The 27,583-nt window shown below is 39.4% G+C and overlaps 1 protein-coding gene across 2 annotated transcripts in view; it reads left to right on the top strand.

Moving 5' to 3' along the window:
- LOC126248818 (OTU domain-containing protein 5) overlaps positions 1–27,583 on the top strand; it is a 99,902-nt gene that overhangs the window by 30,651 nt on the left and 41,668 nt on the right. For both annotated transcript variants that reach the window (XM_049950230.1, XM_049950229.1), the window contains exon 2: positions 25,983–26,125. In XM_049950230.1, coding sequence (XP_049806187.1) covers positions 25,983–26,125 — 143 coding nt within the window. The remainder of the gene's footprint in view (positions 1–25,982; positions 26,126–27,583) is intronic.

Below are 27,583 nucleotides of genomic sequence, written 5' to 3'. Positions count from 1 at the left end.
CGGGTTTTTATCTGCAAAGTAATTACTACTGCGAGTATACGCATCTCTGCAAGCCTTGAGTACGTTTCTAAGAAAATGGAGAAACGACCACTCAACAATACTACAATGATATACTAGACCGCCTAGTCAATAAATGGAAGGACATATTGCAAATTTTGGTAACGGAGAAAGTGCTGTCTTAGCACAACGCCCCTGTACATTCAGCAGGAGTTGCTGCATTTTCGCCGCACTCTCCGTATTGATGATGTGATCTCGCTACCTACCGTATCTTCTTATCCCCAAACACAAAGACATGGCTCACTGATAAAACAGAGGGGCTGCTCAAATAAGGTGAACATCTTAGTCAGATGCGTATTTTGAAAAAGCGTGACAATCTCTATTTTCTTTTCGGAGGGGTACAAAATAGCTAGGATTGCGGATTATGTAGAAAAATAGTTTGGATTTGAAAGGATTGGCGTCCTCACCCCCTCGTAAATATACACCTAACGAAGTGACGCATTGGTAAGAAACGCGATCTGCATTAGGGAAGACGGCAGTTCAAATCCTTTTCCAGCCATCCATATTTAGGTGATTTCTGTAAATCGCTCAGTGCAGAAACCAGGATGGTCCTTTCGAAAAGTGAACGGCCGATTTCCGTTCCGTCCTTCCCAAACACGACCTTGTGTCCTGTCTCTAAATGACACTGTTGTCGGTGGGACGTTAAACCGTAGTATTCCTTCTTTTTTTCGCAAATAGACCTGGCTGTCGATTTTACAACACAGGATACATGTAAATTGTCAATGAAACATGGTGATAATCATTTAACGGAAAGTAGAGAACTTGCGCTTTAGCTTTATAAGAATCAAATTTCACGAGAAAGCAGATGATTATTCTTTTTGGTGTCAGCTTGGCAGCGCTGTCTACGACTAACGTTGATAAGTCTGTCTGCCTCGTGTCAGTATGACGGGGCTGCGAGATGCAGGTGCTGCGTGCCGCAAAATTAGTACTCACTCTTTAGTATGAGGGTGAGTCAAATGAAAACCTTAAATTTGTTATAACAAATCGAAATTTCGCGCCGTTATCCTGTAAGTTGGTAAGCGTGCTACAAACAGCGTGCAAATGGCCTGTAGATGGCAGCATAGTGTAGATGCACACATACCGTCGCAGTATGAGTATAAAGATGGCCGCCCCACTTGCGACTTGCACCAGGGAAGTTATTCGGTTTTTGCGTAGTGAAGGTGTGAAACCTGTTGAAATTCATCGACGAATGAAGGTTCAGTACGGTGATGCATGTTTGTCACAGCAGCAAGTCTACGAATGGAGTAGGAAGTTAGCAAATGGTGTGACTTCAGTGGAAGATGCTCCTCGTCCAGGTCAGGCACAACGAGTTGTGACTCCACAGAACATTGAGCGGTTCAAGCCATATAGTGAAGGAAAACCGCCGAGTGACACTGAATGACATTGCAGCATGTTTACAGATTAGTCATGGGTCAGCACACCACATTGTGCATGATGTGCTCCAATTTCACAAAGTGTCTGCAAGATGGGTTCCACGACAGCGGACTCCTGAAATGAGAGAACGACGTGTTGATGCTTGTGAAGAACTTCTTCGGCCCTTTGAACGAGAAGGTGATGGCTTCTTTGCAAGAATCGTAACTGAAGACGAAACCTGGGTTCACTTCTATCAACTGGAAGCGAAGAGACCGAGCATCACCAAAACCAAAGACGTTTCGAACAGAACCATCAGCAGGGAAGGTTATGCTGAATCTTTTGGGACGAAATATGCCTAGAGGGACCACTGTCACCAGTGCATCATACACAGATCTCCTACAATATCATCTGCGGCCTGCAATCAAATCAAAGCGACGTGGATTGCTGTCAGCAGGCGTCCTTTTGCAACATGACAATGCAAGGCCCCACACTGCCCGTACAACAGTTGCAACAATCACAGACCCGCATTCTGAGTGTCTTCCTCATCCACCATACTCACCAGACCTTTCCCCCAAGTTATTTCCATATATTTGGACCACTCAAAGACACAATGGGAGGAAGATGTTACGTTCTGATGAAGATGTACGCCACGCGGTGCATGAGTGATTGCGCGAACTACCAAAAGAATTTTCTTCTAAAGGAATTTATGCACTTTGTAAGCGCTGGAGGACTTGCATTGAGCGTGGGGGAGATTATGTTGAAAAGTGATACAGCTTTGTACCACTTCTGCACAATAAATAATATTTTTAAAAAATTTGAGATTTTCATTTGATTCACCCTCGCATCTACAGCTTGCGGAAGCTAAGTTGCTCCCGCTGAAATACACCATAAGAAGAAGAAGACAGACACCATAAAGGAATTAGCCAATGGGACGGAAATCGGTAGATGTGGTGTACATGTGCAAAATATACTAATGATTACAGTTCCAGAAAGAGTAGAGTATTTACTCAAGAGAAAGAGCTTAACAAAATGAGCAAGTTAACAACGCGTTGGTCCACTGCTGGCCCTTACGCAAGCAGTTACTCGGCTTGGCATTGGATGATAGTTGGTGGATGTCCTCGTGAGGGATATCGTGTTAAATTTTATCCAATTGGCTTGTTAGACCGTCAAAATCCCCAGCTGGATGGAAGGCACTGCCCATAATGTTCCAGACATTATCATCTGGGGAAATATCCGGTGACCTTGCTGGCCAAGTTAGGGTTTGGCAAGCACGAAGACAAGCAGTAGAACACTCGCCGTGTGCCTAGCGGGCATTATCTTACTGAAATGTAAGCCCAGGATGGCTTGCCATGAAGGGCAACAAAATGAGGCATAGAATATTGTCGACATACCGCTGTGCTGTAAGGACGGCGCGTTTGACAACCAGAGGTGTCCTGCTACGAAATGAAATGGCACCCGAGACCATCACTGCTGGTTGTCCAGCCGTATGGTTGGCGACAATCACCTTGGTATCCCACCGCTGTCCGGGACGTCTCCGGAGTGTCTTCGCAGATCGTCAGGACTCACCTCGAAGCGGGACTCTTCACTGAAGACAATTCTACTACAGTCAATGAGCTTCTCGGCCAGAAACGTCCCAGACAGCAGCTGACGGTTGTCCGCCATACGGCCCGACAACCAGGAGTCATGGTATGGGGTGCCATTCCTTTTTCCCTTGGGTATCATCCACGGCACCTTACAGCACAGCGGCACGCTGACGATTTTCTACGCCCCGTTTAGTTGCCCTTCATGGCAGGCCATACTAGGCTTACATTTCAGCAAGATAATCCGCGCCCACGCACAGCGAAAGTTTCTACTGCTTGCCAAACCCTACATTGGCCAGCAAGGTCGCATGGCCCTCCATCCATCGTGGGATTTTGAAGATATGACGCGTCAGTAGGGCAGAATTTGGCTCGATACCCCTCAGGAAGACGTCAAATAGCGCTACCAATCAATTCCGAGCCGAATAGCTGCTTGCATAAGGCCAGAGGCGGACCAACGCGTTATTGATTTGCTCAATTTGTCAAGCTCTTTTTCTTGCATAAATAGTGCAATTTTTCTGAAATTGTAATCACGTGTTCGCTTGTACATGTACATCGCATCTACCTATTTCCGTTCCATACGGTTCATTCCTTCGTGGTGCGTCGTTTTTCTTGTCTTAGAGTGTATTCATTACAGTCGTGGCAGTAATCTTTACTTGGGCATTCGAAAACTGGGCGAAATCAAAAAAATGTTCAAATGTGTGTGAAATCTTATGGGACTTAACTGCTGTCATCAGTCCCTAAGAGTCCCTAAGCTTACACACTACTTAATCTAAATTATCCTAAGGACACACACACACACACACACACACGCCCGAGGGAGGATCCGAACCTCCGCCGGGCTGGGCGAAATGAACAGATATCAGACATTAAGAGGTGGCAGTATACTGTTCACAAGTAAAAACGCCATTTTGACTTCCAATGGCTTTCGGAGTACAAATAAAATGGTTCAAATGGCTCTGAGCACTATGGGACTTAACATCTGAGGTCATCAGTCCCCTAGAACTTAGAACTACTTAAACCTAACTAACCTAAGGACATCACACACATCCATGCCCGATGCAGGATTCGAACCTGCGACCGGAGCGGTCGCGCGGTTCCAGACTGTAGCGCCTAGAACCGCTCGGCCACCCAGGCCTGCCTTCAAAGTACAGCTTTTTACCTTCGGCACTATTCACACACACACACACACACACACACAAACACACACACACACACACACGCACACACACACACACACACACACACGAACTGAAAAATGCATTCCTATTCAAGTAATGGTAGCGTTTAGAACCCATGGTGTATGGAATTTTAAAAATAAAATACAGAACAATTCGTAAGTTACCCTTGCCTGATCCAATTGCATCCTCGACAATTTACCATAACTGCATCTAGGAAGTAGACGAGAATAGAGGAAATATTTTTGGTAGGCTCCCTTGAGAATTGTCCACAGCACACGCTTAGAGTACTCATGTTCCCTTGTGAAAACACCCTACGTTTGTAGCACTGGTAATGGTGTTTAGGAGCTTCATTTCAGAACAGTAGCATCTAAACAATATAATAAAAATATGAGCACGAAACGTCGGATCAGTTTTACTGCTGACTACACGTTTGTGACGTTTTGAATTCTGCCATATTAGTTGTGCATTCGTTTAATGTTACTCTTCGGAAAATACCCTCTGTTCCGCCTCATAACGTAGTTATGCCATGAAAATTAACTTTGACCGCCCCGCTAGCGTAGTTTCCTACACTCAGAATAGACATTTTTCACGTCGGCAGAGGCTCAGATTCCGAGGACTGAAATTACGCCGGTATTGTCAATAGGAGTAATTCTGACAAATTTATTGGTATTTTTATCCAGTAGCATTGTCATGAATAGAGATGTTCTTACAGAAGTATCATGTTGTTCCGATGTACCGTGACGTGTGTTAATTTGTGTATAAATTTTTCTGGAAATGTTCCATAGTGTAGGTGGAGCGCAAATTATCCTGGAAGTGTCCCAGCTCGAAATGCTAAAAAAATTTAAAATATGGAAGCGTCTGTTCTGCTATCCAACAAGGCCATTTTCGTACAAGACTTTGTATTTCTGTACAATCGATACGTCAAGGTTAAAGACAGGTCGCCGAAGAAACAGTATTGTATAATATTTTCGCCCATATAACATAATTTTCTGTGCCACTACTCACTTGTAGGACTAAACACTCTGGCTTTACGTTCCTATACTTTCAATCTTTTGGATATACCTGTAGTTAACATTTGCAGTTATGAAAAGGATAGACTGCTGCACTTGTAATTGCACATTGAATTGCAGACAGGCACAACGAAAAGACTGTTACACAGTAAGCTTTGGACCAAAGCCTTCTTCAGAAAAGAACGGAAAATACATTCACACATGAAAGCTATCTCCGGCACCTGTAGCCGGACTGCAAGTGTTGCGTTATTTTTTTCTTCGGATCTTACAATTTGATTGTGCTTTTATATCTACATACTCGTAAAATGTCCCATACTTTCGAAATACTTTTTTTTTCCCAGCTATTAACTCTCGCTGAAGTTGTGTAGATTACATGTTTTAGTATTAAGTTACCTGACGATGCCCTAGGAAGCAGAAAGCCGGTTCATAACGAACTACCAAATAAATGTTATTGTGGAACATTAATGCAGTGTATTCGAGAATTTAACGAGAGTTGGAACGCCTCATCCCGACAATGTTAAATTTAGTGATTTGGCTTCCCTGTATTTCAGGAGCCACTGTAGCCATTGACGTGAAACTTTTACAGGACATTAAACTGTATGTTCCGAGTCTACTGAACTACAATTATTGCATTTCAGTCACTGCTTTCGGAAATATAATTTTTTAATTACACAGTTAAAATTGTGTACTTTTTTCGTACGTTATCCTAAATAATTTTAATTATACATAACATTATGTTCTTCTTTTAGTTCAGTAGACTCAGGATATGTAATTACTCCCTGAGAATTTGAATACTGTACTCGAAGTGGTTTCTGAGATGTAGTGAAAAATGCAACAGAAAATGTAAATTTTCAGGAACGGTTTCTAAAGTTTCAAAAGACTGTAACTCAATAATTGCTTAATTTTTTATTTTTAGTCACTCAGAAGCACTTTCCACCATACTGTATATCATCCTTTTTATCTTTTTCAAGTTTTTTCTTCTTTTCTTCTTTCTGGACTCCTTAGTGACCAACTGTGCAGCATACTGTGCTTTATCAAAGCGAACCTTGTCCATCCGTTCAAGTTCTTTGATGCAGTTTGCTCCAGGATTAATTCCCATCTGCTGTAGCACTTTCACCCTACCAATGTTGCCATCATTAAAGGCAATAACAGCATCACTGAACCCCCACTGCAGTGTCTTCATTCCAACAAAAACATTTTCTGGTAAGCGAGTCCATATAAGATTATTGAATGACTCATTGGGATTTTGAGTCTGATCATGCAGACACTACTTCAGTTCAGGATTTGCCAGGTCTCTGTAAATTGGTTTTATATCCACGACTGCTGCTGGGATGCTGCTGTATGAACTGATGGAGTACTGGGCATTGCGGTAATTGCACCGTGAATTAGGTCCAGGCGGGCAAAGGTGGTGTACTGGTTTTTCATCAGCTGTCAGTCTATGGAAGGGGGTAGCCCATACTGCCTGCTTCATTATCAACAAATCCTCAGTATTATTTCTAATGGCCATCCCATAATACTGATGTAGTTCATCAATCATTTTGTCTGTCAGCCTGCGTCTTACGGTTTTACCATCAGAAAGTTTCCTGTCTATCAAACTTTGTTTCAACTTCCTCAACCTGGTGCCCATCCTCTTCTGGGCATGACCGATACAAACACGTGATTTAACCTTTATAACGCAGCTATCCCCAGCCTTCTATATAAAAAATAACGATTTTATTAGATGTTGAAGTAATGCACGTAAAAATTTTAACATTTTCCAGCTTGGTAGATTATATTTAAAAAAATAAAATAAAATTCTTCCCATGTGAGTTTATAAGTGATTATATATATAATCATTTTATTCGGAAAATTGCAAATTTTATGAGATAAAAATCCGAAAATGTGAAAAAAAAATTCTGTTCTAACTCCCCTTAGATTACCGTATAACACAGTTATGATCAGCTGATGAACAAGGCACAAGTGAAGCATTATTTGGTAAAAAGTTACTCTCACCAAGACACCACTTTGGATTTGAAGCGGCAGCATGATACTGACACTTCGTAGACGTAGTATGATTACTCTTACACATCTCTATTTATTGATGAGGTAGATAATTGTTTTTCTAGTATAAATAGTACATTTGACTTCCAATCAGAAAGCCATAAATAATACATGCTGTATCTTGCAGTAATTATAAAGTCATATATTCAAAACAGAAGTTGCTGTGTTATCGTATATCCTTCCCTTATTCGTTATCGAAGAGCAAATGTGAAGTTTGAAATGATTAAAACTCAGTGAAATGAAGTTGTGTACGCTTGACAAGGGCAACATGTGGCCATTCTATTCGTACAGCATTTTCGATGTGTCCACGGTGCAATAGTCACAGTGATCGCATCTTTCCCTGGGCTGTTCTATTTGATTGTGTTTTAATCACTTCGTCGAAACTCCATATTTTCACTACAGTGGGGAATAGAGGAAGAACGTAGGACAACACAGCAACTTCTAAACTTTTATTTTGGGAAATATGATTCTGTAACTACTGCATGTCTTGCCTCGGGCAAACGTTTAGCCTTCTGCCAAATTACACCTCTAGTGAGTCTGTTGGCCATCAACACGTCACACGTCATCATGTATTCACTGACTAACGCTTCTGTTTTAATCTCTTAGATGCGTTAACTTTCGAACATCGATGATACACAAATGCTGAATTTTAAAGAAATGACCTTGATAATATAACACACGTCAGTATTTTAATATAATTATATTCGGTTTTAGCCGTTAGAACTTTTGTACCTCAGCTGTTAGTGGCAGAGAACTACTAAGAATGAATCTGCGATGCGAGGCATTCAAAACGGATATGGAGGTCACACACGTGCCCGTCACGTACTTACGTAATACACTAGCTTGTAACTCCGTCTTCTAGTCTGGCTCCCTTTGGGTGCCTGGGAACTGCTTTAGTATACCCACAGCATATGATGTATTCGGTGACGTGATTGCAAAGTAAGACTGTAAAAAGTCTGTACACCCTTCAGTTTATCAGCTGTTAACTTTTCTTCGTGACTCTTTCTTACATTTTTTCCTGAAAAAGAGTGTTAATATTCTGTTATGTGTAGTTCTTTTTTCCGCGGACACACTCACGAGATATTAATTAATCGTAAAAGCAAGCGCAGTCGAACATATAATTTAACAGGACTATTAAAATCTGCAATGGCGTGGAACATTTCGTGGGTGATATATACTGTGGTCGGACACAGACCGAGCGAGGTAGGCTCGCATTCGGGAGGACGACGGTTCAAATCCGCGTCCGCCCATCCAGATTTAGGTTTTCCGTGATTTCCCTAAATCGCTTCAGGCAAATTTCTGGATTATTCCTTGCAAAGGCCACGGCCGATTTCTTTTCCTATCCTTGAAAACATTCAGAGATTGTGTTCCATCTCTAATGATCTCGATGTCGACGGGACTTTAAATCCTCACCTTCCTTCCTTGGTCAGATACTGTTGACAGTCGATTGTTGTCTGTCTATTATTGAAAACACTGACAAAAATGGTAACAGGAATAATACTTATTGTAGTTAAGCAAGCTTTAGGAATGTTTTAAATCAGATAAAAAGTAATAACCACTGTGCACTGCACGCTGACTTTCTGTCGTTATTACATCAGCGTATGGGTGCGAGCGGAAAATAACTTGAATACGTACACCAGTTATCTTACCTTATTCCCATATTCGCGATGTCTGCAACAGATTTGTTATGATCAGAGATGTAAAAGAGAGTTTATTAAAAGTATTTAAATTCAAAATACAAATATTTGGTTATTTTTTCTATTTCAGCTTGCTGAACAAGTATTATATTTAAGGAAAATTTTTTATACAGTTGGATATCTCTTCAAGGAATCTAGACCACTATCACTATATTTTAAATATTGTGATGTTTCCAGAGCTATTGTAGTGTTGCCACTATCGCAGGCTACAGAAGAGTAAGTCCTCAACAAACATATAATAAGATTCAACCCTCTTTTTATAAGTTCGATCAGCACACCACATTATGTAGGTTTGTCCATTTGCAAACTGCTTAGCAGTCCTTATGTTAGTATTTCTGGCAGAAGACATGCATAGTAGGTACCCTTTTCCCTCCTAAGCTTGTTATGCTGTCAGCAGTAGGTTTTGAACAGCTTATGTATTCATGAAGAAAAGGTATTTCAATTCTTTTAAAAGCTGCTGATACGAGTTTACTTATGTTTCCTTTGGTGTGTCCTTGACAGCGAGTAGTTCTTGACAAGAATTATAGTATAAATTGCATTGTGTTGGACATGTGTGAGTAGGGGATTTTCCAGTTTTCTAAATAGGTTTCGTAAGCTGTATGAGACCTTGAACACAGATTGCGAAGTGCTTGTTATTTTGACATGGCTGCATCATAAAATTTTTTGTGTGAATTACTTTGAGATCTGGCTTTATACGTGGTATCTCTTGAAACTATTAAATGTAATGTGTGTGATCTCGCTCCCTCCTCCATTCAATTCCAATTATCAGATGATTTCGGTACGTTTTACGTTAAACAAACAATAATGGTGAACATATAGTATGTACTCAAGCCAGGGTCATGGCCATATTCACTTGACAGGGACACCTTTGGCGCTTGTTGCGCCATTGTAGCCGTCGTGGGCCTACGTCTGTTTATAAACAAATGGCTCCTTAAATGAATGAAAACGAAGTATGAAATAAAAAAACGAGAGAAGCATTTTGTATTTTATGAATACAAAATATCAGTATTTTAAGGATTTCAAATAAAATAGAAAATGCTTTTCGAAAAAGTCAAAATAGGTATTTTGCATTTTGTATTTGCATTTCAAATACAATTATTTCACATAATGTACATCTCAGCTTACGATTCTGTTAACGAGAATCTTCATTCGTTTGGTATTTGCTTTCGGCTGTGTAAGGACTCTAGAATTGTCGAAACTAACTTAAAATATACTGATCCTGTTACGTATGCAGTGCACTTTCCCACAGCCCCTCCAATAAATTAAATTTTGCACTAGACTTCTGTACAAAAAATTTTACGTGTTCATACTGTTTCATTATCGCTTTGTAGTATTACCTATAAACATTTAAATGTTATGACGAGCTCAAACAGTTCGCCACAGATCTTGTAATAGGGTTCTTTCTCATTATCCATATTTAGAGAGAGCTGCAAAGGGGAAATACGATCTGTCTTTATGCATTTGCTGTGTAGTGCGTTATCTGCACGTCAGCTGAGGCAAGTTTAATAATTTACCCCTTATTTGACACTGTTTTAAAGTTTTCAGAAAACAATTAATGTAGCGTTTTTTCGAATAAACGGGGCGTCCTGAACGCAATAGAGCATTTACACTAATTTGTATAAAAAATATCGGATGTTGGTTTAAGAAATTGTCTTTCCAGTACACGCTTCATTGTTTTGTGTGTAAGTATTAATTTACCTATATGAGTTTCATAAAAATGAATTGATAACGCTTGCTTGAAAGCGTTTTCGCATCTATAATCAAACTACGCACGGCAGCTCACAGTTGTCATCTAGTGGCACACAACTGATTAGTGTTGCCAACTGTGCGTAGTCAATGGATAACTGGATACAACACTGCTACATAAAAGTACTAGGTCTCTTAGTGCTTATACCATATGTTAGAAATCGTTGTCAATTAAAGGATTAAGGAACGTATGATGTGTTGTCAGGCTATAAACTGTACACCTGCGGCTCTGTTCCCTCTTGCTCCATCTTGTCTAGTTTTCGTGAACGGCCTTCACAATGCGAGAGTCCCTCTACGGCTGTGTGGGTGAGTTAGGCCCAAGGAAGGTATGGGCAGCTCGAGGTCAAATAAATACAAAAACAACTCACATTTGAGAACAGAACGTTGGTGGTCAATGAACTTTCGGATCGATGACATCCTTACGCACGATTTTTCTCACGGTCACTTTCTTCCTTCATCGAAGGGACACAGTGCATATCGTGTCACTGCTCCCCGTCTTAGCCCCGCACGCGTCGGAAGTATCATATTAGCAGTATAGTTAATATTGATCACCGATAAAGCTTGGATATTTGGATGGGAAGAGTAACTCTGAAGGAACGCCTATTCGTCTCAAATGTAACAGACTACTCAGTAATGAAAATATTATGGCCTTTTTGCACTGCCCGCGTAGTTATGACTGTAAAATATTATGTGAAACTAGCCTGAAGTGCGTCTGTGGAGAATCGTGATCATCGTCACTACTTCTATATCGCACGAAAGTTTTCTGTGGAATAGTGACACTTTCATTCGTTAATCCTACCGGAAATCTGTGGAAACACAGTAGCATAAAGGAAAACCCGGTGGACAGTGATAAATAACCCTCTTCCCCTGTGTAACAACGGCGATTACAACGCTATATTTTCACACAATGCTGCAGAAATCGCTTCATTTTAAACGAACAGCCCCGTGGGAAAAAGGACGTAAAATGGAATAAATTTAGTCACCTAATTGTGTCAGCACAGTTACTCAAACGACACAGCATCGTACTGTTAAGCCTTGATTAAAATAACTTCGTTACTGACTTTCTAGTGGATTGAGTTGTTGGGACCAACCGCCAGCCAATCGTAGTTGTTTCCCTAGCTCATGTCCACGCAAAATGAGTTGACACTCAGCGCGTTGGCTTATGGGAGCGACCGTAAAAGCATTTTTTAAAATTTTCTAGTACTGTTATTCTGTTGGGTCGCACTCAATTTTATGAAATTTGGGATTGCAAATTTTTCTTGTTTATGGTGTTTGAAGGAGTGGTTCACGATTCTAGCATTTACCTTACATTTCAGTCAAGTGCTGATTCGAAACCTCACCTAGGGTTTATTCTCCGACCTTCTTGTAAACGTGGCTTTCTTGAAAAATACCGTGTTATAATTCTGATTTGTCAGTTCACTTAGTTAACGATGTTGCCGTTTCACGTTGGTTAAATTGATGGGAAGAGTCTGTTCATAAGGCTTGTCTTTCTGGGAACTGCACTCACAATTTTATGCTCATTCTGTAATGGACGTTTTGTTTGCCCCCGAGATGTCATCCGTATTATGTACTATACGCGTATCTGCTCTTAGTGAGCTGCTTTAATAAGACATGTGTTTATGCTGACAAACTCAATTTTTCATATAAAATGCACCTTTTGGCAAAAAAATGCCCTATAGTATTTAGTATTTAAATGTTGTTGTTAATTTATTTGATATGGAAGAACTGCCCATGTAGTCTATTCATTTCCAGCCCTTGGTGCAGCAAAATCATGTATTTATGTTATTTCCTCGACAAATCCCAACACATGTGTACAGATATTGTCTTCATTGAGTGACTCTAGGAAGAAACAGGACTTGTCCATTGTATACTTCGTTGTACAGAAGCTTTTCGTGCCTTTTGCCACCATAATGTGTGAATAATTATGGTTAATAGCAAGGTGCGTGGTTTGAAAACGGGCACGTCAGCCCGAAACCGGTAACCACTACAGCTGAATTTTTATATCAGTGCAACTGAGATCGACGAAATAAAAAAAATTATCCAATTTCCTCGGTACTGAACAGTAGCGGACCTACCATCCCGTGGCTGCATGCCTCGAATAAGCGTTATTATGAAATGCCAATTCGGGTTCTTTATAACATATAATGTTGAAGTGAAATGAATATTAACCCAAAATAAAAATGTAAAAGTTCGTTGCTCTTCCACACGAAATGAATAAAATTATTTGTAATACTGAATTACTGTTTTTTTTCCGAAGAAGGTTGTTTTACGTAAGACGTCAAAGAGGCGGAAGGCTAGTGCACAAGTCTGGTGCCTGCCCACGGGACTTGCACGGCGAATTCGTGCTCATTATGACTAAGGCAACACACACACAAATTCTACGTCGATATTCTCAAAAATTCGGAAGTGTCAAGTCAAAAGTTAACAGGCCACCGTCTTTTGTTCGACGATGGAACATTTTTTGCTGTCGAATTGTGTGACCTTCATTTGATGGTCTCGGTTCGCGGCTACGGCTCCAACCGCTCTCTTTACCATTTGGTTAGAACTCCTTGGAAACAAATGCAGGCAAATATAATGAAGGGCGTGTACGTGTAGTACGGGTTAAACAGTGTCTAGAAATGCGGGTTTCGCTTCCAGTAGATTGTTGCTCCATGTATTCACTCTTCCGTATTTAAATCGTGATTAGGTTGTTAGGCTGCTAATTACTTTTTAAAATGATGGTTCACGTAGAGTCGTAGAAGAAGTGATCCATATGGAGTGAAGGGAAAGCAGATGTGTTGGACTGACGAGTAAGTTGTTTCCTTTATTTAAATGAAGAAACCACTTTCGTCATGATTAACTTCAGAGTTGCCTATAAATCATGAAATATTTGCTGAATTATCAAAAGTGAGTTGTATGGCAACCACACTTTTCCTGCGTTGGTGGCTAATTTATATCTTTTTGTGAAAAGATTCTCGTCCACAGGCAGTGGCTGGCGATAAAACATTCGCTAACTCTGAGCACAGGAATAGGTATGTTTCTTTAATCATTCGTAAGTTTTCTAGGCATTTAAAATCTCCAAATGTTGGAGGCATTGATGTGACACCATGGATCACTTTGTGCATTGGTGTATCACCGCAACAGTTTCGCGCGCTTTAATTGGCATGGATAACATTTTTAAAAATAATTTTTGAACCATCTCCCCTCCTCCCTCTCTCACTTTAGAGTTCACGGACAGTTGTATGGGGGGTTTAACTACATCTTTATTAAAAACTGTTACGAAGGTAGTGACAAACTTCCTTTCATGATGCTGAAGAAGTCTGAAACAGCTGATCTACAAACAATATCTGTGTGCAACTACTAACATTGGAAAACAGAGATTTGATCGCGCTAGCAATACCTGTTCAGGCCCACTACATCGAAATTCAGTTTCCGTCTTCCGTAACACGTGTCGCGTGTAAATGTGACATGTGTGCCCTGTTGCGTCGTGCAGTGTGCGACCTTGCCGCGCATCTAGTCGTCACGTGATGCCGCACAATTCTTTCCTGTGTGAAACCTTTCGAAAAGATGGCGTTCTTTTTCAAGCGCCTTGATTACTCTGTCCTAAGGTCAAACGCGATGTGTATTCACCTCGTCACTAGCTGCATTTGTTATGCTTCTACGTATTCCTACGGAATTTTAAGACGAGATAGGTGCTAGGACCCTAAGCGATATAGCAACTAAAAGAACTCTTGGAGTTATCTTCCAAGCATAAGTAGGGGCGGTACATAAAGGACACAGTTCAATTCCTACCATATCTTCCGTCTTTGTACTGTGCGAAATACCTAGTGTTCGACTATCTTTGCTAACGATTACACTTTATTTTCCAAATCAGTATCGAAAATGACCCCACATTCACTGGTATCTTCTGCATTCATTTCTATCGCGAACTGCTTGTGCACCGAAGTGAAAATTTTTTTGTCGCGGGCGCTCTGCAGTTTGCTTATATTAAGCCCCAGATCGAGAAAAAAAAAATCTTAAGATGCCAGTGAAGATGGGATATGCTCGATACTTGTTTTGTAAATAAAGCATGATGATAACTGAAGTTCAAAGTGTCAAATCGAGATGTGTCTTGTAAAGTACACGTAAGTTAATGCACACGTAACATTAAAGTTTTTCGCGTGTTAATGAGTTAAGATACCCCATCAAATGATTTCAGTGTACGTGGCTTAATTTATAATGCAATGAAATTTTCAGTTGTGCAGATCTTTAAACTTTCAGCATCATTTAATCATTGTAAGTGGTGCTTGATATTGTTAGTATGACAAAGTGCAAACAATTTTCAAGAATTTACATGTGTTAATTTTTCTATTCTTCTGGGTATTTCAAACTATTTGTGTCGTCATTCGTCCAGATCGTTGTCTTACTGATGTTACATGTTCACATATGGAAAATAAATCTCTATCCAATATTGGGTAAAATATATATTTCTTTTATGAAAAATAAAATGTTAATGGTTTATACACGAGCATTCATGGATGAAATGTCTTAACTTTATGAATGCAAGTTCACAGTGAGTGCCCACACACTTGCAAATCACACATTTGTTTCTGCCTAACAACATAATGGCCAGGGCAATTGTTGTCAGAAAATGTTGCGCGTCTTCACTTGTGGAGAATCTAAGCATTAAGAATGGAATGGCACTGAATTTTAATCAGAAGTAAGTATGGTTTTAGTTTCCTCGTGGTACTATTTCAAGCATTGGGTGGCAACAATTAAATAGTTAATTCAATAGTGAAAAAGAAAATCCAGCACAAAGGGTTTTACCAAGAATTTATTGATTGAGAGAGAGTGGCATTGCACATAATGAGAACAGACGGACACCATTTCAAAATTCAAGTGTAAATTCCTGCTACACTAGTATTGTTAGTTGCAGGGAGAGAGAATAAATGTATTGCTACTAAGCTAAATTTCCACAGGCACTATTGTTTTCAAATTGACTCCAAAGCCTTATGCCTGACCTTATTGCCTTGTGAATTGTCTAAAAATCACTGTGTTCTTTTTCAAATATTGTTCACGTTGCTTTAGAGGGGACATGCCAAAATATAAATTATGTACAGCCTGTTATCCGTGTTGCATGAAATCTAATCGTGTTAGGAACTCTGGCGGGACTATGCCTCAAACAGAAATTCAAAAATAGAAGTGTGCTCATAGTAGTTACATATTAGCCTTGTTAATCTTAGTCAATTTCTTTAAAATACATTACTGCTTAAGTATATCTCATTGAAGAAAGTGTCGTTCTCATTGTTATATGAATGGCTTAAGCTCATTTGAAGTAAATTTTGTAATGTAGATAAGGTGATAAGTATCAGTGTTGAAATAGCTTTAGCAAACAGCTTACAACAGATTGGAAAACAAATGGAAGACCTTGTTCAAGTAACAAAACAAAAATTTCATCTAGTAGCAATACCCTACTCTCATTTCACAGTCAAGTGATCAATTGAATAGGATGCCAGCCACTGGGACAAAATTAACACACAGCATTCATAACATGCTTTAAGAGGATAGGACAGGTAGCCTATGGGTATAGCACAGATGGTCGGCTGTGGCCTTTATTAAGGAACCGTTCTGACAATTGCCTTAGCGACCTAGGAAAACCACAGAACACCCAAATTAGGATGGCCGGACAGGGCAGCTCCATCCTTCCGAATATGAGGACAGTGTCCTAACAGCTGCACTGGCTGATTCAGTAATTCTCTTTTGTTCAATGTTTCTTCATTTACACACACACATTGTTTCAGATAACTTTCAATATAAAACAGTTTCCCCTCCTCACTGTCCACACACTGAGGTCACCCACTGGAGAATCCTGGACTATTTCCAGTCACTTGTAATGTAAAACACTGTTCTACTCTTCACTGATGACGCTCACCGTAAGACACCCACCAATGGTCCCGGACTGAGAAGTTGCTGCTGTGCCCCTTGCCTCAATTCTTTAATCCATATTTAGCTATGTGCTACTGCCCAACTAAAAAATTAAGCAGACATGCATTGATATTGTGTATTATACATCTTGTCAGATGATCTTTGTGAAATCTGTAAACATCTTAGTACTTTCAACATTGCAGCCCAGTCACCAATCGTGATACTCTAATATATAAGAAACTATCAGCCTCGATTGCGGTAATGAATCAAACCTTTACCTAGGTTTCAGCCCAAGTAATTGACCCTTCTGAAGAAGATAAACCTGATTCTATAATATTTCTGTGAGGTCATGGTCTAGAAATAAAACTAAAACAGCCTGAATAGGCATAGTCAAATTGAGTTTCATGTGATCTCCCGAGGCCCACTGCATGGTGTCCGTGGAGACAAGGAGCTCGCCGGAGCTTAAGTCAAATCTTGGTGGTGACTTAGTACCTATGTACCGCATTTTTAAAATATGACTACATCTATTCAGGCTTTTTTAGTTTTATTTCTAGACCATGCCCTCGTAGACATATTATAGAATCAGGTTTATATTCTGAAGAACCTCCCCCCATGAACCATGGACCTTGCCGTTGGTGGGGAGGCTTGCGTGCCTCAGCGATACAGATGGCCGTACCGTAGGTGCAACCACAACGGAGGGGTATCTGTTGAGAGGCCAGACAAACATGTGGTTCCTGAAGAGGGGCAGCAGCTTTTTCAGTAGTTGCAGGGGCAACAGTCTGGATGATTGACTGATCTGGCCTTGTAACATTAACCAAAACGGCCTTGCTGTGCTGGTACTGCGAACGGCTGAAAGCAAGGGGAAACTACAGCCGTAATTTTTCCCGAGGACATGCAGCTTTACTGTATGATTAAATGATGATGGCGTCTTCTTGGGTAAAATATTCCGGAGGTAAAATAGTCCCCCATTCGGATCTCCGGGCGGGGACTATTCAAGAGGACGTCGTTATCAGGAGAAAGAAAACTGGCGTTCTACGGATCGGAGCATGGAATGTCAGATCCCTTAATCGGGCAGGTAGGTTAGAAAATTTAAAAAGGGAAATGGATAGGTTAAAGTTAGATATAGTGGGAATTAGTGAAGTTCGGTGGCAGGAGGAACAAGACTTTTGGTCAGGTGAATACAGGGTTATAAATACAAAATCAAGTAGGGGTAATGCAGGAGTAGGTTTAATAATGAGTAAAAAAATAGGAGTGCGGGTTAGCTACTACAAACAGCATAGTGAAGGCATTATTGTGGCCAAGATACACACAAAGCCCATGCTTACTACACTAGTACAAGTTTATATGCCAACTAGCTCTGCAGATGATGAAGAAATTGATGAAATGTATGACGAGATAAAAGAAATTATTCAGATAGTGAAGGGTGACGAAAATTTAATAGTCATGGGTGACCGGAATTCGGTAGTAGGGAAAGGGAGAGAAGGAAACATAGTAGGTGAATATGGATTGGGGCTAAGAAATGAAAGAGGAAGCCGCCTGGTAGAATTTTGCACAGAGCACAACTTAATCATAGCTAACACCAATTTAAGAATTATGAAAGAAGGTTGTATACATGGAACAACCCTGGAGATACTAAAAGGTATCAGACATATATAATGGTAAGACAGAGATTTAGGAACCAGGTTTTAAATTGTAAGACATTTCCAGGGGCAGATGTGGATTCTGATCACAATCTATTGGTTATGATCTGCAGATTGAAACTGAAGAAACTGCAAAAAGGTGGGAATTTAAGTAGATGGGACCTGCATAAACTGAAAGAACGAGAGGTTGTAGAGAGTTTCAGGGAGAGCATAAGGGAACAATTGACAGGAATGGGGGAAAGAAATACAGTAGAAGAAGAATGGGTAGCTCTGAGGGATGAAGTAGTGAAGGCAGCAGAGGATCAAGTAGGTAAAAAGACGAGGGCTAGTAGAAATCCTTGGGTAACAGAAGAAATATTGAATTTAATTGATGAAAGGAGAAAATATAAAAATGCAGTAAATGAAGCAGGCAAAAAGGAATACAAACGTCTAAAAAATGAGATCGACAGGAAGTGCAAAATGGCTAAGCAGGGATGGCTAGAGGACAAATGTAAGGATGTAGAGGCTTGTCTCACTATGGGTAAGATAGATACTGCCTACAGGAAAATTAAAGAGACCTTTGGTGAGAAGAGAACCACTAGTATGAATATCAAGAGCTCAGATGGCAACCCAGTTCTAAGCAAAGAAGGGAAGGCAGAAAGGTGGAAGGAGTATATAGAGGGTTTATACAAGGGCGAAGTACTTGAGGACAATATTATGGAAATGGAAGAGGATGTATATGAAAATGAAATGGGAGACAAGATACTGCGTGAAGAGTTTGACAGAGCACTGAAAGACCTGAGTCGAAACAAGGCCCCGGGAGTAGACAACATTCCATTAGAACTGCTGATGGCCTTGGGAGAGCCAGTCATGACAAAACTCTACCATCTGATGAGCAAGATGTATGAGACAGGCGAAATACCCTCAGACTTCAAGAAGAATATAATAATTCCAATCCCAAAGAAAGCAGGTGTTGACAGATGTGAAAATTACCGAACAATCAGTTTAATAAGTCACAGCTGCAAAATACTAATGCGAATTCTTTACAGACGAATGGAAAAACTGGTAGAAGCGGACCTCGGGGAAGATCAGTTTGGATTCCGTAGAAATGTTAGAACACGTGAGGCAATACTAACCTTACGACTTATCTTAGAAGAAAGATTAAGAAAAGGCAAAGCTACGTTTCTAGCATTTGTAGACTTAGAGAAAGCTTTTGACAACGTTAACTGGAATACTCTCTTTCAAATTCTGAAGGTGGTAGGGGTAAAATACAGGGAGCGAAAGGCTATTTACAATTTGTACACAAACCAGATGGCAGTTATAGAGTCGAGGGGCATGAAAGGGAAGCAGTGGTTGGGAAGGGAGTGAGACAGGGTTGTAGCATCTCCCCGATGTTATTCAATCTGCATATTGAGCAAGCAGTAAAGGAAACAAAAGAAAAATTCGGAGTAGGTATTAAAATCCATGGAGAAGAAAGAAAAACTTTGAGGTTTGCCGATGACATTGTAATTCTGTCAGAGACAGCAAAGGACTTGGAAGAGCAGTTGAATGGAATGGATAGCGTCTTGAAAGGAGGATATAAGATGAACATCAACAAAAGCAAAATGAGGATAATGGAATGCAGTCAAATTAAATCTGGTGATGCTGAGGGAATTAGATTAGGAAATGAGACACTTAAAGTAGTAAAGGAGTTTTGCTATTTGGGGAGCAAAGTAACTGATGATGGTCGAAGTAGAGAGGATATAAAATGTAGACTGGCAACGGCAAGGAAAGCATTTCTGAAGAAGAGAAATTTGTTAACATCGAGTATAGATTTAAGTGTCAGGAAGTCATTTCTGAAAGTATTGGTATGGAGTGTAGCCATGTATGGAAGTGAAACATGGACGATAACTAGTGTGGACAAGAAGAGAATAGAAGCTTTTGAAATGTGGTGCTACAGAAGAATGCTGAAGATAAGGTGGGTAGATCACGTAACTAATGAGGAGGTATTGAATAGGATTGGGGAGAAGAGAAGTTTGTGGCACAACTTGACTAGAAGAAGGGATCGGTTGGTAGGACATGTTTTGAGGCATCAAGGGATCACAAATTTAGCATTGGAGGGCAGCGTGGAGGGTAAAAATCGTAGAGGGAGACCAAGAGATGAATACACTAAGCAGATTCAGAAGGATGTAGGTTGCAGTAGGTACTGGGAGATGAAGAAGCTTGCACAGGATAGAGTAGCATGGAGAGCTGCATCAAACCAGTCTCAGGACTGAAGATGACGACGACGACAACAACAACAACATGATCATTTTAGCTGCCTTTTTTAAACAAATGTGCTTCAGTGAGTTTTTTCGCTTCCTATGGCAGTTTATTATACAGTTTTATCCCCTGCTATAAAATGCAGTTTTGAGTTTTTCTTTATTTTTTTCTGGATAAGTGTAACTCCAAACTGGCTCTCGTTCCATGATTATATATAGAACTATTAGTGTAAACGCCCTTAAGGGTTTCCTTTACTTTCTCTAATAGAAGTTCTGATGTTTTATCAGTGAAAAAACAGGATTAATTATGTCTAGACGAAACTCATCATATAATGACGAGAAACATTTTGACAAATGAAAACTGTGTGCCAGGCTGGGACTTGAACCTGAAATATGGTTTTTTGCAGGAAATTCTTGTACATGCTGAGATATCCAATTACAACCCAGGATCTACTTTCACAGTGTCAATTCTATCACTATGCCTCTCCTTTTCAAACTACACAGGTTGTCTCCTGCATTACATGTGAAAGAGTTAGGTTCCATATTTGAGCCTGGTCTGGCTCACAGTTCTTATCTGTTAGCAAGTTTCACAGTAGTGTGTACTCTGCTATAGAATGAAAGATTCAGTCTGCAAAAATTACTTGTTTATTTTCATAGTAACATCCTTAAATACTGCATTCTGTTTTAATTGTTCATTTCTGTTTTGCGTTTGTTTAGCTAAATAATAAGCAGTTGAGGCTTAGTATGACACAGCCACACACATTGTCCAGGCAGTTGTTTGAATGTGTCTGTATTATGACTTTCGTATCGGACTAAATTAACGCGTGCAGGAGAAAGTCGCATCCAGTGCCAGGAAAAGAAAAAAACACCTGTGACAACTAGGGAATTGGATTAAAATCTTTTCTATTACTAATTTGTAACTTAACTATCACAGTTCCCTGCTTGTCTGTACACACACGCAACAGCATGGACTACCTAATATGTTGCGTTGCACCACGCCTTTTTTTCTGTAGGGACCATCTGCATACCTAACAGGAGGATCATCTTACAGTAAATAACCTACAGTACAGGGTCTTCCTCCATCTTAGGTAAATGGGGCAAATCAGCTGGTTACTTTTGTGCACATTAGGGGTTTATGGAGGCACCATTTAGTTCATGAGAAATGGCTGAAATTTGTATGAGGTATTCCTAAGATCCCAATCTTGCAGAACTGTGAACATTTTCTTGAATCTTTATCCGCTTCTGAAATACAGTGGTTCAAACTTACCTTACTTTTACATGTAAAATTCAGGGTGAGGCACAAACATTTATAAAGCTATGTAGCACAGAGAGATACGCTATAAAGTCTCTCTTCTATCATCGGAAGGATTCAGGCAACCATATGTTGTTGTACTGAAGCCCACGCAAACATTTTGTGCACATAAAATCCGGTCTGAGGTGTAAAATTGTACAGTTTTGTGATATTTCAACTTCGCATAAGTAAACTATAAATATTGTAGTGACCCTTAAACTTTCTTTTCGTATGAGTGATGTGCCCGGCTGTAGCAGGGAAAAGAAGGCAACTGACAGAAAAATGCTCCTATCGGAGTGCAAAAATGTGAATATGCTCCTGTTTGGTAAAAGTCTGACTGAAAAAAGTGGGTCCCAGCTGCCTCATTCTGTCTTTCTCAGCACCTTTGAAAACTGTCCCAATAATTTTGGCTTGCAAACGTATTCACACTTTTTATGCTGAAAGAGGAGGATACAGTGGCAGTGGGAAAGAGACAGATAAGTAATAAATAGTGGAAGGTAGTAGACACTTGTTGTGGTATAGGAAGAGTGATGGAAACAGTGGTATTTTGAGAGAAGGAGGGACACAGTAGCAGTGGAACATAGTTGACAGTGACAGAACAGTGCTAGGAAAAGAGGGAAGAAGATAGTGCCAGTGGGAGAGGGATAAAGAGAAGGTGGACATAGGTGAGATGCAGTAATAATGAGACAGTCAATGGCAATGAAGGAAGGGGGGGAGAGAGAGAGAGAGAGAGAGAGAGAGAGAGCAGCAGTGGGAAGGAATGACTAAGATGGTGGTGGTGGTGGTGGTGGTGGTGGTGGTGGTGGTGGTGGAGGAGAGAGCAAGAGGGAAACGTGACAGTGAGAGGAGACAGTATTAGGAGGACAGAACAAAGGAGACTATGGCTATGAGACCGGACAGTGACAGTCACAAAGAGAGACTGACAATGAATTTGGCTGAGTGGACGAGTGAGATTAGGCAAGTGGGAGTGGGTGGGTGAGCGACTTAGGGTGTCGGACTAGTGAGTGTGAATGAGTTACAGCTGAATGGGATCTTGTGGGAGTGGGAGGTGAGTTGCATGTTAAAAATAACATTGATATGTTTGCATTCAAAAATTTGTGGGCAAATTTTTAAAGGTGCTGAGGAAGGCAGAACGAGGCAAATGATACTCCGCTTTTCAGACGATCTCTTGAAGTATGAAAAGAAGTGTTGGCCACGATACATATATAAGGGAAAATGAAGTGAAGGGAGTAACTGAATCACTCATTCACTTGCTCACTCTATTGAGAAAACAATAAGTAAAAAGTTATCAAACAATTTTCTGTGTGGAATGAAAATGTTGACTTTATAATGTTTCTAAACGTATCTTTTCAAAGTACCCAGGAAGTTATTTCATAAGAAGTAATTATCCTGATATGAAATGAAGCTTTTGGTGTGTTCTGTTTGGAAAGATTTTCTGTAGCAGTATAAAATTGTAGTAACAGCAGCAATAAGGGTATGTACATCAACTATGGACGCCTGTGTCTAGAAAGCATAGCATTATGGAAAATAATGTAGATAGTCCTACGATCTGTCAGTTATAAGGTTCTGTCAATTATCGTGTGTTACAACAGTTAATAATGCCAATTCACACATGGAGAATTTTTTAAAATTATAGTTCACGAAAAACGAAGAATCGAGATACATATGATGATTTTTGTGTGGTTCAGTGGCCCGGTGCAAGTATTTCAATCAAATGCCACTTTGGCAACGTTTCTCTCTCCGACCTACCCCAGTTATCTGAGCAGGAAATCAGAGTCTTGATTTGTTTCTGAGAGATGTCCGCACTGTTGAGAGGTGAATGCTAGATTAAAGACAAACTGAAAAATCAGTGATACAACCAGGATTCGATCCCACGACCTTTCGGTTTCTGGCAATGCACTTCACTGTTAAACTGCCGGATTTGACAGGGTTGAGATAAACAGAGATCTCCTATTATAATATGAATAAAATGTTTGAACACTTAGAACCTACTTAAAGCACAAGCAGCAATAATGAATAAATTCTGATACTATTTGAGCATTTGACTTACTCATACAAAGGGAATACAGGATGACTCGGTAGTCTGTTCCTAACAAAAGGTTATATTTTGAATTAATGTAATTATGCTAGAGATTAAGTTGAATTTGTAAAATAATCATTGCACAAGCAACCAATAGGGGAAGAAATCAGAATGAAATTTCCACTCTGCAGTGGAGTGTGTGCTGCTATGAAATTCCCTGGCAGATTAAAACTGTTTGCTGGACCGAGACTCGAACTTGTCACTTTTACCTTTTGTGGTCAAGTGCTCTACCAACAGAGCTGCTTGAGCAGAACTCATGATCCATCCTCACCGCTTCCTCCCAGGAATGTTAGGTTTGCAGGACAACTTCTGTGAGGTTTGAAAGATAGGAGACAAGGTACTGGCAGGAGTAAAGCTGTGAGCACAGGTCATGAGTTGTGTTTGGGTAGCTCAATTGGTAGAGTACATGTTTATGAAAGACAAAGGTCCCGAGCTTGAGTCTCGGTCTGGAACACAGTTTTAATCTGCTAGAAAGTTCCAGAAAAAATTTCATCTTTAAAGTGTTGGTGGGATTGAATGGAAAAGACCATGGAGTTCCAACTGAAAGTGATGGCTCCATGCTACTTGTCATTAAGAATTGCAAGAAAGTGACATTGTGTAAAACACACTATAAGATAAGTGCAATAATGACAACAGACATTCGCCATTGAAATATGTGAATCAAAGCTTACCCGTTAATTTTATGCTTGAGAACAGTATGCTACAAGATGTGATACATTCATGCAAAGAAAGTGTAGCTTGTTTTGAAATAACCTAAAGGTGAATATTGCCCCCGATTGTGTTTATAATAATCATTGACCATTGAGTGAACAAAGTTGTACTGATTAAATAATTGTGCCTACATCAAAATGTGAGGTATATTACACCAAAGTTGGGAATACACTGTGAATAGTGGAGTCCACAATAAATACAATTTTGCCCCTGTGAAACACAGACAAAATGATGAATTCCTCTTGTTCCTCATAAATATCTCCACATTACTTAGATGGATATGTGCCTTAAGATAAGGGTGTTTGTAAGCTGTAAATCAATGGAGTAGTTATTGCTAAGTGCCTATTGTTGCATTCTAAATAATGGCAGATTATTCTATGTTTTTGGCCTGCCACAAAATGATGCACTGTTTTGCAATAATTGGCTGTTGTGATGTTATATGTCTTCATGCTAACTTAAAGTATTAAGCTTCCAAAGTTATACTGATAGTTTTTGTATTTTCATCTGTTCTTAAGTGATATTGTCTGTGGAACATTTGGGGATTACACAACTGGCTGATTATAAGTGACAGTTGTTAATTTTGGGAAGTAGTGCAGTTCGTTGCAGTTGACTCCTAAGCTGTGTTAAAAATGGGAGTTACCTAGTTCTCTTATGGCAATGTCTGGCATGAACAAGACACTGATCAAATTACAAATGTGATATAACTCACCACTAACAAAAAATCGTAATAATTTAGTCACATTATCACATGCAGAAAAAGTTATAAAAAGTCAGTGTAAATACAAGCAGGTTCTCCTTCAGGCTTGTGCATCCATACAAAATCCTAACCCCTCAGTGAATTTCACCTGTAGTCAGTCTTAGTCATAGCCATCACCAGAGTCATGTTTGACCTTTCAAATTGTTTTTCACACCAAATGTGAATCACTAAATTAGTGTGGATTGTTAAAAATGATCTTCAGTAATGCCTTCTCAAATTGAAAACAAACTAAATTATTTACCTACACTGTTGTGCATGGCATATCATGGCATGACATGAATTCATTGTTTGTTTTGATGTCATTATGAGACCAATGATTTGACAATAAGTCTCAGAATTTGCTTTTATAAACCTTGGTCTGTCAGAAGTTGAGAAGCTGAATAAACTGTTCAGAAGAATTGGACGGGAGGACAAGTGAAGTGGTTTCTGCCACCATTAACAATGCAAGATTAGTGCTCTTGTTTTAATACCCTTGAGCTTTATGACATTATAGGAATCATTCATATCAAGAACTATAAATAGAATTACATCACAGTACATTCAGATTGTTGGTAAGGACTTGTATCTCTCCTTTGTGCAAATTGTATTTGTATTTTTCATGATTCATTTGATGAGACTCTCAACTGATAGACTACCACTTTCTCTTAAGCTGTTCTGAAACTTGATTACAATGCTTCAGCACCGTATTTATGTCATATTATGGATCAATTTTTTTAACCACTCAAAATTTATTCCTGTAGGCCAGTGAGAGTCATGAAAGACTAAACTCACCATCATGCTGGTCAAGGGAAGAGAAACGAAGTCCACATTATGATGACTATGAACATGATAGTGGCCCAAGCCATGGAGCAACAAAACGTCGACACCGATCCAGTCCTCACAGGTACTGATATCAGAACAACTACTATATATACTCGCTTAGCGCCTGCTGCTTCGCTCGCATAGACTGTGTGGCCTCCATAGATTTTTTAAAATCAAATTTTGTATGTTACATCCATTGCTCATCTGTTAATCTACACACAGTGCAAATAGTATATCTAGTCTATGCAACCTAAGCTTCAAATAGGCTATTAAAATTTAATAAAGCAATTCTTCCTACAAGATTTGGAATTTTTATAAAAATTTTAATTTAAATACACACTGTACGTGTACAAATCAACAATCTAGAAACAGTGCACCTAGTCATCTCAAATCGATATTCCTGTATATGGAATTGCATTCGAACATGGTATCTATTTTGTCATCAGTAATGATTAGTTTGTGGAGTAATCACAACAAAAATAATTTTATGACTATATATTAGGTTTATTGAAAATTTAATGTATTAATGAGCCATTTCTTTTTGTATGTGATTCTGGCGGAACCAATTTGTCATGGTGACTGTTAAATAGCTTTCTTTGATTTAGTTCACAAATTGCAACACCTTCTAAACTTTTCACACTAAGGCCATTGCAGCAATGGTCTTTTGTAAATGTGTGTGTGACCAAAAAGTGATGCTGGTAACTAGAGTCAGTGGTGTTTGTTAATCTTGTCTTTTGATTTCTTGTGGTGACATTTTGATAGAAACCTTCATCCTCTGACTCTTATGTCTGTATTTTTAACTTGGAAGTCAAATACAAATTTTCATTGATTTAGCTTTAAAAATGCTTTCGTAATGAAATATTTCCTTAAAATATCTTCCACTCCATTAGGTTGTCTGGTACAGCAACAATATGTAGGATTGAAGTAAAAATGGTCTTGGTTGCAATTTATTATTTCATTGACAACACATTTTGGCTTCATAGGGCATCTTCAAATTATCTTAAAATTTTCCATTTACAACATTGTAAAAACCATAAAATGGCCCAATGCTAGATTGAAAAAATGCATCAAATCACATGATTGTATTCAAACCTTATTCCACTGCTTCCATTAAACACACACAAACATTGAACCCATTTATAATGTTTATTTACTAGCAAGTAGAATGGCTTTGTTAGATGAGGTTAGTGTCAGCATTCAGTAATAATCTTGGAACTCGTCAGATGTTTCAACAGCAAAGTGAACTTTGCAATTTTTCACTACAGACTTTAACATGAATATTAGTATTAAATTCTGGTTAAAGTTCAGTTTCCCTTAACTCAAAAAGTTTGTGGTTATATAGTATTTTGGGACTGTAAGTCAATTCTGAAGCACTTAAGTTTAAATTTATAGAATAATCCAAGTATTGTTTTGTATAGCCATCCAAATAAAATTACACTCAAGTTCAATGATTAATCTTCATTTGTAATAAAGTAAGTATTTTTAAGAAACTTTCTCATGCTTAGCATCACTTCAGTAGTAGCAACAAGAAGAAAATGTG

The sequence above is a fragment of the Schistocerca nitens genome, chromosome 3, assembly GCF_023898315.1.
Source record: "Schistocerca nitens isolate TAMUIC-IGC-003100 chromosome 3, iqSchNite1.1, whole genome shotgun sequence".
NCBI classification, from domain to species: Eukaryota; Metazoa; Arthropoda; class Insecta; order Orthoptera; family Acrididae; genus Schistocerca; species Schistocerca nitens.
Note: the sequence above shows the minus strand (reverse complement) of the source record. Positions and strands in the feature narration are given on the sequence as shown.